General features: G+C 43.9%; 1 protein-coding gene across 3 annotated transcripts; it reads left to right on the top strand.

The window, feature by feature from the left end:
• The first annotated feature begins 6,689 nt into the window (after positions 1 to 6,689).
• On the top strand, positions 6,690 to 15,619 carry dusp14 (dual specificity phosphatase 14). Of its 3 annotated transcripts, none has more exons than XM_046389507.1 (2): positions 6,690 to 7,006; positions 12,363 to 15,619. In XM_046389507.1, the coding sequence occupies exon 2, from the start codon at positions 12,476 to 12,478 to the stop codon at positions 13,106 to 13,108; it is 633 nt and encodes a 210-aa protein (XP_046245463.1). In that variant the 5' UTR covers positions 6,690 to 7,006; positions 12,363 to 12,475; the 3' UTR covers positions 13,109 to 15,619. The 3 variants fall into 3 exon arrangements, with proteins under 3 accessions (XP_046245463.1, XP_046245464.1, XP_046245465.1); XM_046389508.1 differs by lacking the exon at positions 6,690 to 7,006 and adding an exon at positions 7,430 to 7,566; XM_046389509.1 differs by lacking the exon at positions 6,690 to 7,006 and adding an exon at positions 10,439 to 10,722.
• Positions 15,620 to 17,094: the final 1,475 nt, after the last annotated feature.

Below are 17,094 nucleotides of genomic sequence, written 5' to 3'. Positions count from 1 at the left end.
GTTTGCGTCTGTGGTCAAAGCTGACGAACAATGTGACCTGAATTTTGTGAATTCAAAAGTGAGGCCCTGGAATTAGAACAAACTCCACACTGATCTCAGTCTGGTCTTTCCTATGACTGATGAGCAACAGACAAACATTTTTTTGTTTTTTATGTGTCACAAAAAACAGAGAAGAAGACGTTTTAAAATCAACATGGACATGCAGGGATCCAACAGGGCACTGAACATGTCACATTATGATGCCACAGAGGACAAAACGCATCCAAATGTGATGCGTCTCTGCCACTGCGATCTTGCAGTGAAGGTTCTGGCTCATTGAAACAGCAGAACCTGCCAGGCGTCTGTGCTGCTTTTGGATGTTCTAATGAAAATGATGCCAAAACCAAGCAACGGGGAATAACATTTCACAGTTGCGAGGTTATATTACAATATTTTGTTATCATCAACGTGTGGACTTTGATATCACAATAAATATTCTACCTTTAAGGCTAATATAAAGTTAAGTGACATTCTAGTTTGTGTCAGATAAAGAAAAAACATATATTTTTATTCTCTTCAAGTGATATTATATTTTGCTGGTTTACATATGTTGTACATGCAATAGGAGGCTAAGCTTTCCTGTACCAAGTCATGGTAGTCATGGGAGGAGTCGTGACACACACTCAAACAGAAGCTGTGTGTGCATATCTATGCTAACACAACAGCCACAGTGGAGCAATCATCTCCAGCTGTGATGAACACATTTAATTGTGATGTCATATCCTGTTTCCATCACTTCTCCAGTGATTGTGCACTACAACCAGCACGTGATGAGTTGGGCTCTGCTGGTCCAAGGTTTCAGCAATGAGACCAGGATGAGGATGAGACCATCCTGTTATTGGGGATTGTAAAATGGTAATCAAAACAAAGTAGACATTTGCTCTCATGGGATTGATTAGGAAGCTTTGTTGAACCAATATTTCAGAGGCACTGACACATTACTCCATTAAACACCAGCTGTTAATGTGGTATCCAAGTGTATATCCATGAGAACATCCAGCAGTGATGTCACAGTGAAACACGCACGTCCGGCAGTGACGTCACAGTTGAACAAACACGTTCAATTCGCCATTTTCACTTGGCAGCCACTTTCCTCTGACATTTTCCTCAGGACTGTAAGCTGGGACAGAGTCGTACTGCTGTGTTCCACGATGCGATGCGATGCAGCAGCATAAAAATTAAAATGGACGTCGGGCCATAGTTTAATTGTTGGCTTTGATTTTAACTCACCTACCCCTTCAATGCCCAGAGTAATTAATATATATGTTTAATACATATTCATTTAAATCTTAGATTATTGTGGACATAACCCATAGGCGTAACGCTTTAGTTTTCTCTCAGTCTGTGACTCAAGAGGTAGTACGTGAGTTAAGACAACACCAGCAGATGACAGAAGCCGTTTTTCAAAATCAGGTGCACCGAATTTCAACATTCAGATCAAATGCAGCAAAAATAGAAGACACAGCACGATCAGCTTATGGGTTAATGGTCCTTTTTATGCTGCACTGATCACATTTACTCACCATACAGGATACATCTGACATTGCCAGTCAAGCTGAGCAGACTCCTCGCCTGTTTCACCCAGCACATGTTGAGTCATGGCCCCATCTCCGTCGCTGTAGAGACTGTGCTGTAGTGGCAGGAGCAGCAGATGGAGCAGATGTTAGTGTCAACACTCTGCATGTGTGCAGAGATGCAGCATTTCTCAACCCACCCACACGCTGTCTTCTGGGACACACTGTTTGCCTCCTGCTCTCCGATGGGCTCGGGCTCAGAAGGACTGCGATGGTAAAGGGCTGCTGACGTCCTTTTTATTGGTGTTGATATGATAAACATCAGACAATGAGACTGGAACAGGCACATTGTGACAGGTTGCAGACTATTTTAAAATCTCGAGCACATGTTACGAGATAGATAATTAGGATCATGGAAATCAAAGATAATCTCTGTCAGGATTAATTCTTTTCCGGCATTTGTCAGTATTGCAAATTAACAAAAAACAAACTGAAACAAAATCCTTCCAACAAGACTAATGCTTTTCAGATGGAGATTAGAAAGTGAGCAAAAGCATGTTTTTTGTAACGTTGATGTGGTTTTCATGTTACTGGCTTGCGGGTGGAAATCGTGTTGTGTTGCCTTAAGTATGTGTACACAAACAATAACACTCGATGATTAATAAAGAAGAAGAAGAAGCTCTTTCATCTTAAATGCTGTTGTACTACTGGCTAAAACATCACTTTTGATGTGAGAATAAAAGAAAGTCTGAAGTTTGATCTTTGTGGCTTTTGTTTGGCATCAGTTAGGAGCACATCTAGAAAACTATGCTCAACTTTATTGTTTAGTGTTTTTATTATAATTTAGGCTTTTAGGATTTTTGTTAAACTATTATTATTTTGTGTTAGTGTGTGCTTGGTTATATGTTGATTGTCCATTATTATTTTTTATCAATGATTTAAAAATAAAAAAGAAATGTGCTAATTTGCTGTGGATTTTATCTCTATGTAATAAGCTGCATGCAGACACGTTCTCTCGTAATCTTGGAGCTATTTTGGTTTGTTAGAACAGCAAAGTAGGCTGCCATGTTTTGTAATAAAAAGAAAACACAACTCTCCTGAGAAAAATCAATCCATTGGTTTTAGAGCTTCTCCTCTGCCGGTGTCTCATTGATTTTTAACATTGCTGCTATTCTGAGAAAAGGGAAAAAGATGTCTTCCACATATTTGTTCTGTGCTGTTGTAACCCTCTGTGAAGGGACAAACTCCAACACACACACACACACACACACACACGCTCTGCTTTAGCCATCATTGCCAGGTAGTGATTAGCACAGAGGTGAACCCATCAACACAAGAGGTTACCTTGGCAACCAGGTCTGTGGCATACTGAAGGAGGCGGTGATGAGGAGGGGCAGGGGGCAGCTCTGTGGACACACGCACGCACACAGACACACACAAACACGCGCACACACCCTGTTGCTCGCGCTCATTTGCTGGGCAGAAAAGTCGTGACTAACCAGAGCCCCCCCCCCCCCCACACACACACACACACACACCCATCTGTGTACGTGCTTTTTCTCACTGACTCGCTATCATGGAAGAAAGGCAGCAAAATAAAAGCAACCCATTCAGCATTCAGCAAGAAATAATATTGGAAAAGGATATGATAACCTCTACTGTGTTTATTTTTTCTCTTCATGGACGGATGGCAACAGGATGCGTGTGTGTGTGTGTGTGTGTGTGAATGTGTTTGATGTAAGAGCAGCACTGATCAGAGCGACGGGGAGGCTGCACGCTGCGCTCAGCCACCTCGTCGCTCTCACAGGTTGCCACAGCAAACACTTAGATCCCATGTCTATTTACCACCGTCACAGCTGGCGCGATGGGGACACCGGCGGGATCAACAGCAACTTTATTTAGACCCTCCACACCCCAACCCCACGCTCCTCCTCCTCCTCCTCCTGCAACGCCAGGTCGAGCATCTCCACCGCTGCCGACCACAAAGTGCTTTCCATCCTCCTCATCTTACCACCCCTCGACACATCGGTCACACACCTCAGCACGGACTGAAATAAACACGTCTATAGTGTTACCAGCCAGCCGAGATCATCGTGGAGATTTACAGTGTACCTTCACACACTCAGTTTTATTTTCTCACGGATGTTCATTCATCAACTTATTGGCGGACGGCACAGATGCTCTGATAATCTGTTGAAGCTTTGGCCTCCTCAGGCTGGACTCCGAGCTTGTGCCAAGCATGTTTTGTTTTTATTTTTTCTGCTTTAGCTCTCACAGCAGGCCTCTGAAGTGCGCGATGTGATCGTCAGCGCTCTCCCTGAACTGAGTGAATTGGACCTCTGCGCTCATAATTTACTATTTGGATGAAGAGATCCCTGCTGGCTCTCGGAAAGAGTAAATAAGTAGCCATAGCTGAACAGCACAGGTTATTGAGTGATGTGCAGAGGATTTTTACAGTTAAATCACCGTGGCAACCTCTGCACTGTCAAAGCCATCAGTTATCGTGTGTTACAGGCGGTCAGGGTTAATCAATGTCACTCCCCGCCTCATTCAGAGCAGACAGCTCCTTCAGAACGTGGCTGCAGGTGCTTGTTATTACGGTGATGGTGTCATTGTAAATTTTCAGCCTCCACGGCAGCCTGTGGAGCCATATTAAACAGGAGAGTCTTCCCAGAATGCCTCTGACTCATCTGACATTTCAGTCTGAACCCCAGTCACCGTCTCTGCAGCCTGCAGCTCCGTCTTTCTCCCTCTCTTATCTCTCCATCCATCTCTCTCTGGCTTTTCACTGTTCTAATTCAAGGTTACCACTTTTTAAACATCTGTCATCCCATTCTTTTTTCTTTTTTCTTTTTTCTTTTTACTTCTTGCTCATTCAGTTCTCAGACATTTTATGTCACCATTTCCTCCTTCAGCTCTTTAAACATTCATCAGGTGAATTTCAATCAAAGTTATCTGTCCTCTGCACTGTAAAAAGGATGCATAGCATTCCAAGTACAGGGTCAGAAATCAGAGCCAGGACTATCAGTCCGTCTCCTTTTTATCCTCGTATTGCAGAAACAGTCACCCTTGCACCAGTTTTTGTGGTTGCAACGCCTGGTGCTGCTGCTGTTTGTTTCCAGTTGATTGAATTTGGAATGTAATTAGGAGTGACTCTGAGGCAGGGGCCATGGGTTTATGGATAGCGTAATATCTCCCCCAGGAGCCCTCTGAAATAGGATTGACTTTGGAAGGCATGTCTAATTATGATTTTGTACACGGATATGTTCACTGAAGACAGGAGATGCAGCTGCAGTTTTGAAGGTCTCTGAGTTGGGGCCATATAGGTGGTCAAAACGTCTCGCTGTCTCAAGCTCTGCGAGCATATCAAGCTGTTTCCTCCAGGGCAGGGCATAATGAGATCTGAAGTAACAGACCTAAAGAACGGACAGTATATTTGTTTTCCATACACGCCTGTGGCCCACTATGCCAGGGCAACATTTAAATTGGTAATGTGTGCATTTGTGTGCGTGCTAAACAAGAACATGAAATTAGATTTCAAATCAGCAGCATCCTGAAATGAGGACATATTGCCTGGGCCACTGCGGGGTGTGATCCTACATTGTTTACTGCATCTGAAACTCGTGGGTTTTACAAGTTCAAGGCCTGAAGCATGATCACACAGTACTCGGCAGGACTTCAAATAAACGGGTGAATGTTGATGCTACTGTATCAGCTGATCCTCTTCTGTCATTTGTATGAGGCAGCTGTCTGTCGGTTCTATTAAAACACATCAGTGCCAGTGAAGTTTAGTGACTTAATGCTAAATGAGGATGCTGAGTTTCATGCTGCAGCCTGAGGTTATTTCACCAGCTGCAGCTCTTTCCATAATACTGTAGCAATGCAAAATAAAGCACATATCTTTATAACCAGGCTTTAATTTGAGGTCCCTTTTTGTCGTTGCTGTTTTAATCTGTGAGGCACCTCAGGCCGCATGTTTGTATGAAAGGCACTGTTCAAGCAAAGTTGAATTAAATTAAATAAATTAAGGAGGATTTGATGTTATCTGCCAGGTTGGCCAGTCATTGTAGAGAAAGCTTTGTTTTGTGATCTCTTAAAATACATGACATTTCTTTTCAGTGCATGAAATTTTTGTTACAGGATTTGGTTGGCAGCTACTCAGAAGTGATCTAAGTGGGGGGGTTTCAGCTGGAGGAATCTGGACTCGTGACCTCTGTATCTCTAAAACACTGTCTCCAGCCCTGTGTGTCCAGTTTTAGATTATTTGAAATTTGGAGGAGAACAAAAAGCTTGTTTAGAAAGTCATTAAAAATGCATTTCAGTCAGCCGGTGATGATTCCATCAACAGACAAGAGGTTTGTTTGTTCTGTAGTCGCATCTCACCAATAGTTTTTAGCATTGTGCTCTGGGGAGGTGCTTGTTCCTCCATCACATGGTATGAAGTGTAATTGATGCCAGAGACAGAGGGTGAACTGGACTGCTCACAGACTCCGTATGAAAGGCGATTGTTTTCTCAAACATCTTTCCATTCACTCTGCCGACTTCAGACATTTCACCAAGGAAAGAAAAACAACGGCTGCAAGGATGTGTTGGAACATGTAATTTTTAACTTGTTGATTTTTTTAAATTGTACTATAAAAAGGTATGTACTCAGCAACACTCAGCTTTTGTCTAGCTGCACGGTAAACTGTAAACTCCAAGCTGCCTGCAGGTTGCCTGTATGATCAGAACACATAAAACTCATTCATTCCTATGTGCAAGCAGGAGAGAGGTGGGTGTTTTCTGCCCAGCATCCTCAGGGGGGCAGTAACGAGCTCACCAGGACTGGAAACACCAGAATGAGGTGAGGAAGATACACAACACTCAGAAACTACTTGGATGAGCTGTACTAAGATGAGATTTGGGCTTCATCAGAAGTGTTTTCTCACACTAAGTTTCAGTTTAATAAGAGATGAAACCTTCAAGGATGAGGACCACCTGGTTGGCTTTGTAAACCAGCGCCTGGTTAACCTGCAGTGCACAGTCTCTTCCCCAAAGTTTTCCACAGGAGCCAACCTGGGTTGGGCTTGGACCGACTGGTTAATGCTTGGTTGCAAAAGGCAAAGCGTGGACTCCTGACTGCTGCTCCTCCCGCCTCCTCCTCCTCCTCCTCTGTGCGGCACTGATCACTCCTCATAGCCTTCAGAGGCTGCGCTGCCCTGTAACACGCCGCTCCTGCCAGCGGAGAACCAGGCGGATACACCGATGGCTCGTATTTCTGTTGACTTTCACATTATGTTGTTGTGTGTCGCAGTTTGTCTCCCACCACCTGGCTTCTCGCCATCAGCCTGGCCGGCTGTATGATCGGACTGACTGAAGGTTAATGTCCGGAGTGTGACAGCAGCCAAGCGGATTGGTGCAGGCGGTGAATGCGCTTTGAAAACCTCCATCTCTGCCCGACTGAGAGTCGCCTGGTAAGTTGAGTTTTTCCATCTGATGGAGACAGTTTATCGGCGTCATTTTGACGTGACACAACACTGGTTTTAATTTAAAGTCAAGCAAAGCATTGATGTAGATCTGTTGGCTTTAATTGTGTCGTGCGCATGTACGTGCGGCTTTTAATCTGATCAGTTTCATGATGTAAGATGGGTGAAATTGAAGAAACGAGCGCACCTGCCGCCACACTTTTGTGATGCCTTTAAGGAAGACACGTTACTGCATTCGTTCCTGTTGTTTATGGCTGTGAACGTGACACCAACATGTGGCTGCTTATTTTTTTTTTAAAAAAAACCCCAACAACAACCAAAAACATATTTGAGACCTACTGGGATCTATTTTCCGACACCTGAACTTGTCAACGCACGCACACCTCGCGTCAGGCGCACGAGGGCCGGTCCTCACTCAGGGCTCAATCTATAAACTGTTAAACTTGAGTAGTCATTCACTTAAAGCTCCACATTTTCACTGCAGCTGTGAAAGACACGGCCCGTGTTGCACTTCCTTCCTGTCCGTGAAGAAGCATCAGCTGAAAGATGTAAGAAGTTTTTAAAACAACATTGATTTTACACAGAGTTGAGCACATCCACGTAGTGCTGTGCAGTAATGGCCTGATCGCCACATGATTCTCCCTTAGGTTAAACTATCGTCAGTATTAAGCATGCAAGTGATGATTGCTTTCATATTATCAAAGAATCTGCAGCTTATATTCTCAGTTAATCGATTATTTCGTCCACGTCCATTTCAATTTCATTTCATTTTCAAAGGACTTGTTTTAATAGGCTACCATATTACTTTTTTCTATTAGAGATGAAGCAGCCAATCCCACATCAAAGTGGTTAGAGCCAGATTCTTATTTATTTATTTATGGGGGGGGCATTTTCACTTGATAAAATGACAAAATGTTACTAAGCTTTCCAAATACTTGCAGATTCATTTTCAGATGTACTTATCATTTCAGCTCTATTTGATATTCACTGTTCGTAGCAGCAATTATGGGTAATGATGAGTCTGTCTCATTAGATTTTTCAACTCTTTTTTTTTTTTTTTTTTTCATTGTTCAAAAGTGGAGTCACTCCGATTATCCGTCTCATCCATCCGCTGCAGTGGTGGTTGCTCCTACGAGCGAGGAATCGTGTGTATGTGCGCTCGCCATCTCTCGCTACGTGACACGTGGCCTTGTGTGGTCTCAGGCGTTTCATGTGAGTTTACACGTGTCGTGTGACATGTTGAGCGGCACCCGGTCCCTGCTGTTGCATGAAGGTGCCAAAGCCAAACCCTGTCCTTGAACCTGCTGGTTCTACTCTTATGCTGACTTTGCTTCTTTGCGGTTGACATAAAGCGTTCTTGTCATTTGTGAAGCTGCAGTCCACTCGCATTTGGATGCATCTGAGAAGCAATGCCCTGCCTCCAAAAAGGACCACCCTTGCCATTGCTTCTCATTTTCTCACGATTATCATCTTGACTGTAGGCAGCAGAGTCACTTTCAGAGACTGAATAGATGGATTGTCCTCGATTGTGAGACAGTGCTGAGAACAGCGTGTCTGTTCCCACCTTTTGTGGTTATCTCAACGTTTTCATTCATCTTATTCTGCGGCGTGAGGGAGTGTCAGCCAGGAATTTGATGTTAACCGAGTCCAAGTCTCAGCTCAGATGCGGTTGTCGCTGAGGTTTTTCTGTTAGGTGTCGTGTTTGCAGCTTTAGTTTTCCAGCAGGAGGGTCACGTTTCCAATTTGTGTCAGCGGAGGTGGAACCGGACCCCTGAGGAATCTCTCTTCAGAGAGAGTAACGGAGATGGTTATAAGGCGATTTGTGAGGTGGGACCACCTGTTGACAGTTTCACTCTGAATGATTGGGGGGGGGGGGATAACATGAAGACAAGAAGAACAAGAAATATAGTTTGGGATGTGTGTTAACACAAAGAAATGTCCTCCACTGACCCTCCTCCCCTAATCTGTGTCTATTTTTCACTTAATCCTCACATTAAATTTGATTGACAGCACGCTGCAGTATCCCCACTATCTCCAACATTACAGTAGATTTTTATGTGGTGACAGCCTCTGCATAATTCTCCCTCCTCCGCTCTGTGCAGCCTCCGTCCTGCCCTGCCCAGGGTATAAATAACCATGTGGATGGAGCAAATCTCAGCAAAGCCCGGCGCTGTGGTGCAACAGCACTTTGGAGAGGGCCGGGGATTATTTGGTGCTCTTATCTTCCTCGTCTCTTCATTGACTTATACTGTGGTCAGTAGGTTGCTGCAGCAACAGAGTTTGCACTTATCTCAGCTGATGGTATACTGCGTGTTGTCTGTCTCCATGAATTAATGCATCAGCTAATGCATCCCACTCAAACCGAAAAATGTCTTTTTCGGTTTCAGGAAGATGTCACAGTTACACCAGGCTCTGATGTGCTGCCCACATCACCCATTCAGATAAGTCTGGTGTTGCTCTCATCAAATGCGAAAACAGTCGAGCCGATCGGAGCTTTGTGGGTCGGATTTGGTAGGAAAGCATCCACGCGGCTGTATAGAATGTTGTAAATCAGATTCAAGATGTTTCTGGCCACAGCATGTTGTAAACCCTCTGGACTGTAGTGTGAAATGGGCTTAGAAGGGCTTTTTATGGCTGAAGAGACTGAAGCAAAACAGTTTGGGCTGTAAGACCAAAACAATAAGCTGAAAGGTGCTAAAATGCTGTGTAAAGCTGCACCATCTTCTCTGTGTGTTTACCCCAAAAAGCTGCATTTTCAAATCAAACACAGTAGTTTTAAAATATGTATTAGTGCCGCTGTAACTGCTCATGGAAAAACCACTTCTGCATCCGTGTTGAACCCCGAGAACCCCCGAACAAAGAGGATGTGACCAATAAAAACCCGACGTGAGAGTGAATAACACAGTGGAAAACAAACAGCAGTTGAGTGTGATTATCAGGCTGCAGCAGCTTTTTACTGGTGCATTTCCTGTTTGTCTTCGTGATTTCCATATTACATTTGTTTCTCAAACTACAAGGGCTCATTGTGCCGTGTTAAACGCTGCACCTACCAATTATTTTCATTAGAGATTATCAACCTGCTGATGAGTTTGTAGATAAATCAGTTGGCCAAGTTGAAAACCCAAAGATTACCTTTCACTAAGACAAAGAGAAGCAGCAAATCGTCATTGAAGATGGGGACTGTTTGCTAGTGTTGTTGTTTAGTAGTGTTTTACATTAACATACCGACAGTGTACAACACAGACCAACACGATGGGAGATATTTTCTCCTGCCTAGTTGTTATGTAGTATTTGCAGGAGAATCTCCTGCTCTGATGTCTCTAACCACCTGCTGATGAGGTCTGATGGCAACACTCGTTTTCCAGAGTCTGGATCACTGTATCTGTTGTCTCATCACCAGTGGCGACCAGCGCAGGGGAAGGTGGAATCAGCCTCACCACAGCGCGATCATGGCAACCATTTCAGAGACAAAGTGCAGTGTGATTGGCAAGCGGGGGCGAGCCCGGACAAACTGTGCCTCGGCGGGGACGGAGGAGAGTGTTGTTTTTAGCCTTTGATCCTTTTTTTTGTTGGTCCACGCTGAGGTGGCAAAGCTGTGATCGATAGGAGGAGAGGGTATAGAGGAGGTTGGAGATTTTCTTTGTTTTTTTTTTTGCACTTTGGAAGGAGACAGTGAAGCAAAGAAGCTCCGAACCTTTCAGGAGGTGAGGATTAACTTGAGAAAAAAACCCAAAAAAACAGTATTTCTGTTCAGACGGGATACCTGCTTTTCTATTCTCATCTAAGCATTATGTGATAAAACTATTAAAAGCTGCGATTAGAACCTGCTTCCTGTAGGTAGGGAGAAATAAAAGATTTGGCAGCTGACGTGTCTGTTTCGGCTTTTTACGACGTAACATTTAAAGCAGCAATTCCCAACTGTTTTGTCTTGCGATCCGTTAAAACAAAACAATCTACTTGAGACCCTTTGATCCAAAAAGGAATCTTTTTTTTATAAATATTTGTTAGAAGGAAAAATTATCCAGTAATTCGTTAGAAAACATAATTTTATGGAGCATTTGTTTTATTTTTCTGGCTCCCATCCCGTTAAAGCCGTTTGTGTGTCCAGACTTTGGGAACCACTGATTTAACACATGAGGTTATGCAGATTTGTCTCTGGATCACTGAGCTGTCTCCATTGTCACGGTATTGTCAGTCATGCAGATGTATTTAAATTCACATCTTTCCACTCATGCATTTGACTACAATTTAATGAATCAATAACAATAATCCCGATCTGCCTCTGCAGACTGTCCCCAGGTGACAGCAGGCGACTTTCTTCTGCGGGTTGAATTAGAGTTTAAAACAGTTGACCCGTGTGTCTTGTTAAACAGACTGTAGCAGAAAAGGAAAGGGAAAAAAAAACCCCTCCCAGCCAGACTCGTGCACATGGTGTGGAGGACGAGTGCAGCAGCGTGTCGCAGTAGTGCCTGAAGCCGCGGGCTTTTTGCTGGTAACTTAAGTATTAACGCAGGAGGCCATTTCCATCATATGTGGTGCAGCCAGAGAAGTCCCATTACACTTCCTGTAATATCTTTTTATTCACCATCTGTGGAGTGCTCCTCATGTTCATGTCACAGCTCATAAATGGAAGACAGTTTTAATCAGCCTTTTCCAAAAAAGAAAATGGAATTAAATTAAGGAACTTTTTTGAGTTAAAACGACGTGTGTTAGCAGCACACTTTTGTGTGATTTTGCGGTATATGATTACTTTCCACCCTGCCGTTTGGTGCAATCCAAAATGACATTAAACAGCAGCAGTAGCCGGAGAGGCGAGAGATGTAATCCGTGTGTGAGGGCTGTGGATGGATGAACACGAGATGAGGTGAGCGTGTGCCTCCTGGGGGTCCGTGCTCACATGGCGGAGGGAGTCACGTCTCGGCGTGCAGCTCGGAGGCCATTCGACCTCAGTGTAGAGACGCATACAGTAGACTGGTCTCTCAGGCTGAGATACAAACACTTTCTGTGTGTCTGTAGATGCATGAAAACCCTTTGATGTAATTGTAAAGTGAAAACCAGTTTGTCACAGCTTCACAGCAGCGTGTTTTTGAATCAGTCAACTACTGTGACAGATCTTTAATTGTTTCGTCTGTCTGGTGTTAGCTGAAAGACTCAGACTGCAGAATAACATTTCCTGTCTCAGCACAGGATTGTAGCACGGTTGTTTTGGAGTCTTTGCGAACAGCAGCGATGCCACTCGTCCTTGTTAGGTGTTTGTATGTTTGTCAGTCTGAGTGCTCAGCCTACAGTGAAACAGAAAAATGTTTAATTTAGACTGAAGGTGAAATCTGTTTGTGTGTTCCAGGAGCTGTCTGGCTGCACTCCCATGACTCTGAGCTCCTGAAGAGTTAGAAGATTTCGAAAAAGAAAAAGAAAGAAAACGTTCGCCATCACTCTCACAGCCCACTTGATTCCTCTATGGGTTCCCGCAGTCAAGGCTTCTTCCACCATCATCACCACCACCACCGCAGCTCCATGGTTCCCACTACGGTGCCCAGGCTGCTGCCTGAGAATGGCAGCCTGCTGGGGGGCATCGCGCAAATCACCCCCAATCTCTTCCTCAGCAGAGGTAACGTGGCATCCAACCGCAGCCTGCTGCTGTCCAAAGGCATCACCTGTGTGGTCAACGCCACCATTGAGCTCCCCAACTTCAACTGGCCTCATATGGAGTATGTAAAGGTCCCTCTGGCAGACATGCCCCACTCCCCCATCTCCTTGTACTTCGACAGTGTGGCTGATAAGATCCACAGTGTGGGACGAAAGCGAGGGGCCGTGCTGGTGCACTGTGCAGCTGGCGTGAGCCGCTCAGCCTCCCTGTGTCTGGCGTACCTCATGAAGTATCACCGCGTGTCTCTGGCAGAGGCCCACGCCTGGGTTAAGGCCCGCCGTCCCGTCATCAGGCCCAACGGTGGCTTCTGGCGCCAGCTTATTGAGTACGAGAGGAAGCTGTTCGGTAGAAACTCTGTTAAGATGGTCCAGACGCCCTATGGGGTCATTCCTGATGTTTATGAGAGGGACCGCAGGAGCCTGGCTCCATACTGGGGCCTGTGAGAGAAGATCTACTAACCGTCCACAGTGAGGGATTGAGGAGGAAAGTAAAGATGAGCCCTCTTGGCCTCCTGGCCTGCTGGTTCAGGATGGGCGAAGTGAGATGTGTGAGTGTACAACTGCGTGAAGCTTATTTAATGAATACTGGTGTGTTTGGACTGAGGAAGTCTAACCAAAGCTGGTTGTTGATGGTGCTGCTGTTCTTCCAACCAGTTGCCTCCATTTAGTCTGGAAGCAAGGCGACTTCAAGCCCAGAGCCCTTTTGGACCAAAGCATTGATTTGGACCACAATGATGTCAGACACCAAAACAAGATGAAACTCAGTGCTGGGAGGGATGCAGTGAGTGCTCTGTGAAGGTGTTAGTTGAGACTCTGCAGCTCTGATGTGACTGAAGTCCTTTTCCTGACGTGATGTGGTGATGGTATTGTGCCAGTTTTGCAGTAGTCTTTAGTGTGAAGGGCAGCAGCATGCTCTTGATTTATGGTAGCATTTAAGATAAGTGTACAGAAAAAAATACATTAACAAATGATTTTATTGGAATGTACTGATAGTGAGCAAAAAAAAGGTTAGGGCACATTTTAACTGAACATTCAGAGATGTTAGTATACCTACCTTTGTAAAGGTGTAAAAATCTAGAGGAGCTAAAAGCAAAGGTTTAGGGAAAGTTCCTGTGTACCACAGGGTTGACTGTTCTGTCCTGTGACCACACTATGTTATTGTAGTGCTATTGGATGCCGTATTAAAAAAAAAAATTATCTGCTGCCTCAAGGGAAGCTTTATGATAGATGCTTTGAAGAGTATTTTCTATCCCACTGTTCTTGCCTTGTGTCCGTATTTGGGTAAGGTTGAAAAAAGATTGGTGTGGTACAGAAAACACGTTTTATTTCTCTGTGTGAACTGGCCTAGTTCTGTGGTTTGGTGCAGCTTTGCTGCACGTGCTGTCCATGCTCCAAAAGTACTGTTAAAGCACTGAAGTTGTAGGGCAAGATGAAAAAAATTATACTGCAATAAAACACCATCGTCAAGACTTTGCCACCAACAAACTTTGTGCATCCTTAAGGTCTAACAAACATGTTGAATACATTCCCTTCCTTATAAAACACTTGCAAAGCAGGGGTTTTCAGTATTTTGAATCCACCTTCTATCTGGACCGTGCTTACTTGCTAGCAGTGTTGTCCTTCACTGCCTTTACTGACGCCTTTGCACTGTTTCTTGGCACTGTTTCTTGGCCACCTGTGGATCAGTGGAAAAGCACGAAACCTTCGGCAGGATTATGTCTCATGTGGCCCACAGGCTAAGTCTGACAAATTCTTTAAAACAGTAAAGAACAGTGAAACATCTCCATTGATGATGTGCGTTGATCGATGATGCCCAAACCTGCTCACCAGCAGCATATTGACCCACATTCCTGCGTGTTGACTCATATCAATGCGTTGCGTGGCGCTGTGTGTGTGAAACAGGAGCCAGTTTGCACACCTCAGATGACGCAAATGCTGCGCAAAGTCTCAAAGTCTCTGCATCTCGGTGTGTGTTACGTATACACCCATCAGCTGCAACATTAAAACCACCTGCTTAATACTTTGTAGGTCCCTCTTGTGTTGCCAAAACAGCTCTGACCTGTCGGGAGAAGGGACACAGGACATCTGGGGGTGTTTTGTGGTTATCGATATCGGAATGTTTGATCCTTTTGGTCCTGTGCATTGAGGGTGGATTTGACTTATTCTGGTGCATCCCGCAGATTCTCAGTCGGGTTGGGATCTGGAAAGTGTGCAGACCATCATCGTGGTCCTTGAGACATTCCTGAGCTGTTTTTGAAAGGTGATGGGCTACATTGTCCATTGGAGGTGGGAGGTGTGTGTGTCAGAGAACATCCACATGATTCACAGAACCCAAGGTTTCCCCACAGAACATTGCATTGTAAACAGGTGATCAGTGTTATTCATTTCATCTGTCAGTGTTTTAATGTTGCGGCTGATCGGTGTACATCAGTGTAATTGCTTGCGGTGTAAAGTGCTTATTTTGTCTGACAAAAGATGAAAAGATATTGACAGTGATATAACACAGTTAAAAACTCTAAGTTCTAACGTTGCAGAACCAGAGAAAAATGATTATCAAAATTGTTCACAGTTGTAGTAATTCTGTTATGTGTCGCAGTGGGCAGGGAGTGTATGCTGGTAGTTCTGTGTTGCGGTTTCTTGACTCTCTCCCCTACACTAGCAGTGCAGTATGATACTGCTGCTGGGTGTGGTCAGGCGTCGGACGGACCACACGCAGTAGTGGTATTGTTGGATGTGGTCACAAATGCAACAGAGTTGACATTGTAAGCTGATACAGACCAGTGCAGCCAATGCTTTTTCAACAATGCCATAACATATTACGTGTGATATTACAATAAAAAAATAAAAGTTCAGGGGTGAGTAATGATTAGCAGGAGAAAGATGCATAATCTGTAATCTGACTTCAAACTATTTCATGCCCCACAAGAGTTATATTAAAATAATTTTAAAAATCAAGTCACTGTTTGTGTTCAGTTTCACTGAAAAAATACACAATATTTCTGTTTTTTGTTTTTTTTTTTTTACTGGAATGTGAAAGCACTTGTACGTAAAAGCAGCAAAACTTTTTACTATCCTTCTTTTTTTGACACTGTGTCTGAGATGTTTTCACATGAACAGTCTGCAGCATTTGCACCTCTGAAGGCCTCTTGATGTTCATTCTGCGCAGCCATTTTCCCCCAGAGATGTCATCGGGTGCCAAAGAAATGTTCTGTCATTCATTTTCATTTGCTGTGGCTACAGAGCAGCAGGCAGATATTGATGAGCACTATTTGTTTTGCGCCCACACTTCTGAGAGACCTCCAGAGTGGTCTCCACAATGAATTCCATTATCCAGAGAGACGAGGCCCGTCTGACGAACAGGCCGACCACGGTGGAGATGCACAAATCATGGATCCCAAATTATACGCAGCACAAACTGTTTTCTCACACCAAAAGAAAATATCTTCTCCTGCCCGTCTTCGCTGTGTTAAAGTGAGTACATGCACAAGGTTTCCAGTGCATAGTCAAGCGCTAAAAGTAAACACATCTTTCAGCGGGATATCATTATCAATGTGACTTGTATATAGCTGTATATTGTACTGTGTTTACTTGTAAATTGTTAATTTATTATCTATATTTTTTGTAACTGTTTTTGCTTTTTTACACTCCATTCTGTTCTTGTGAGCTGCCACGACACGTGAATTTTCTCACTGTGATATCAATAAAGTTCTTCTTATCTTCTCATAAAAGCAGTAAGAAGAGCCTTTTGCATCGTCCTGGGCACTGGAGGCAGACCAGGCTCCGGCGGTGCAGGCCCTGCAGAACGAACAATGATGACCAAGTTTGAGGAGGTGACGTTCAAACTGCGGACACTCAACGGGATGCATCAGACACTGGTGAGCTGTATTACTTTTGTCATTATATCTGTGTGTGTGTGTGTGTGTGTGTGTGGTTTTAATTTGATTAGTCAGTTAATGTTGAGATCACAGCTTCCTCGAGTCCACAGCGACATGCTGACTCCTGCTTCTCATGGACACAGTAGACTCGACTGCATTTGAAAGCAGCAGCCTTGCAGAGCTGCTAGCATGAAATAGTCTGTGTAAACATGCTGCTTTAACAAATTTATCGTTAAAATTAAACTTCTCATTCAGGACCACTGAGGATATGCTCTCAGTATTTTGACCATGTCTTTCAGTTTTACCACACTGATGTGTTTAAATTCTACATCTGCACACAAATTACACATAACATGTTTTTCTGATCCTAATATTTTTAGCCTAAATATTTTTATATTTGATTGTTTTTGGCAACAAACTATAAATTAAATTGAAACATAGTGAGGTGGAGGATTTAGTATTTATCACTCCCATAATCATGACAGCAGGCGGAGGGCTGTGATACAGCATTAAATAAAATAAAATGCTCAGAAATATTCAACTAGACTGATAAAT

The sequence above is a fragment of the Scatophagus argus genome, chromosome 5, assembly GCF_020382885.2.
Source record: "Scatophagus argus isolate fScaArg1 chromosome 5, fScaArg1.pri, whole genome shotgun sequence".
Taxonomy (NCBI): Eukaryota; Metazoa; Chordata; class Actinopteri; family Scatophagidae; genus Scatophagus; species Scatophagus argus.
The sequence above is the reverse complement of the archived record's forward strand: the minus strand, read 5'-3'. Positions and strand labels throughout refer to the sequence as shown.

Excerpts from the sequence above, each read along its gene's own strand:
- dusp14 (XM_046389507.1), top strand. The coding sequence starts at position 12,476 with ATGGGTTCCCGCAGTCAAGGCTTCTTCCACCATCATCACCACCACCAC.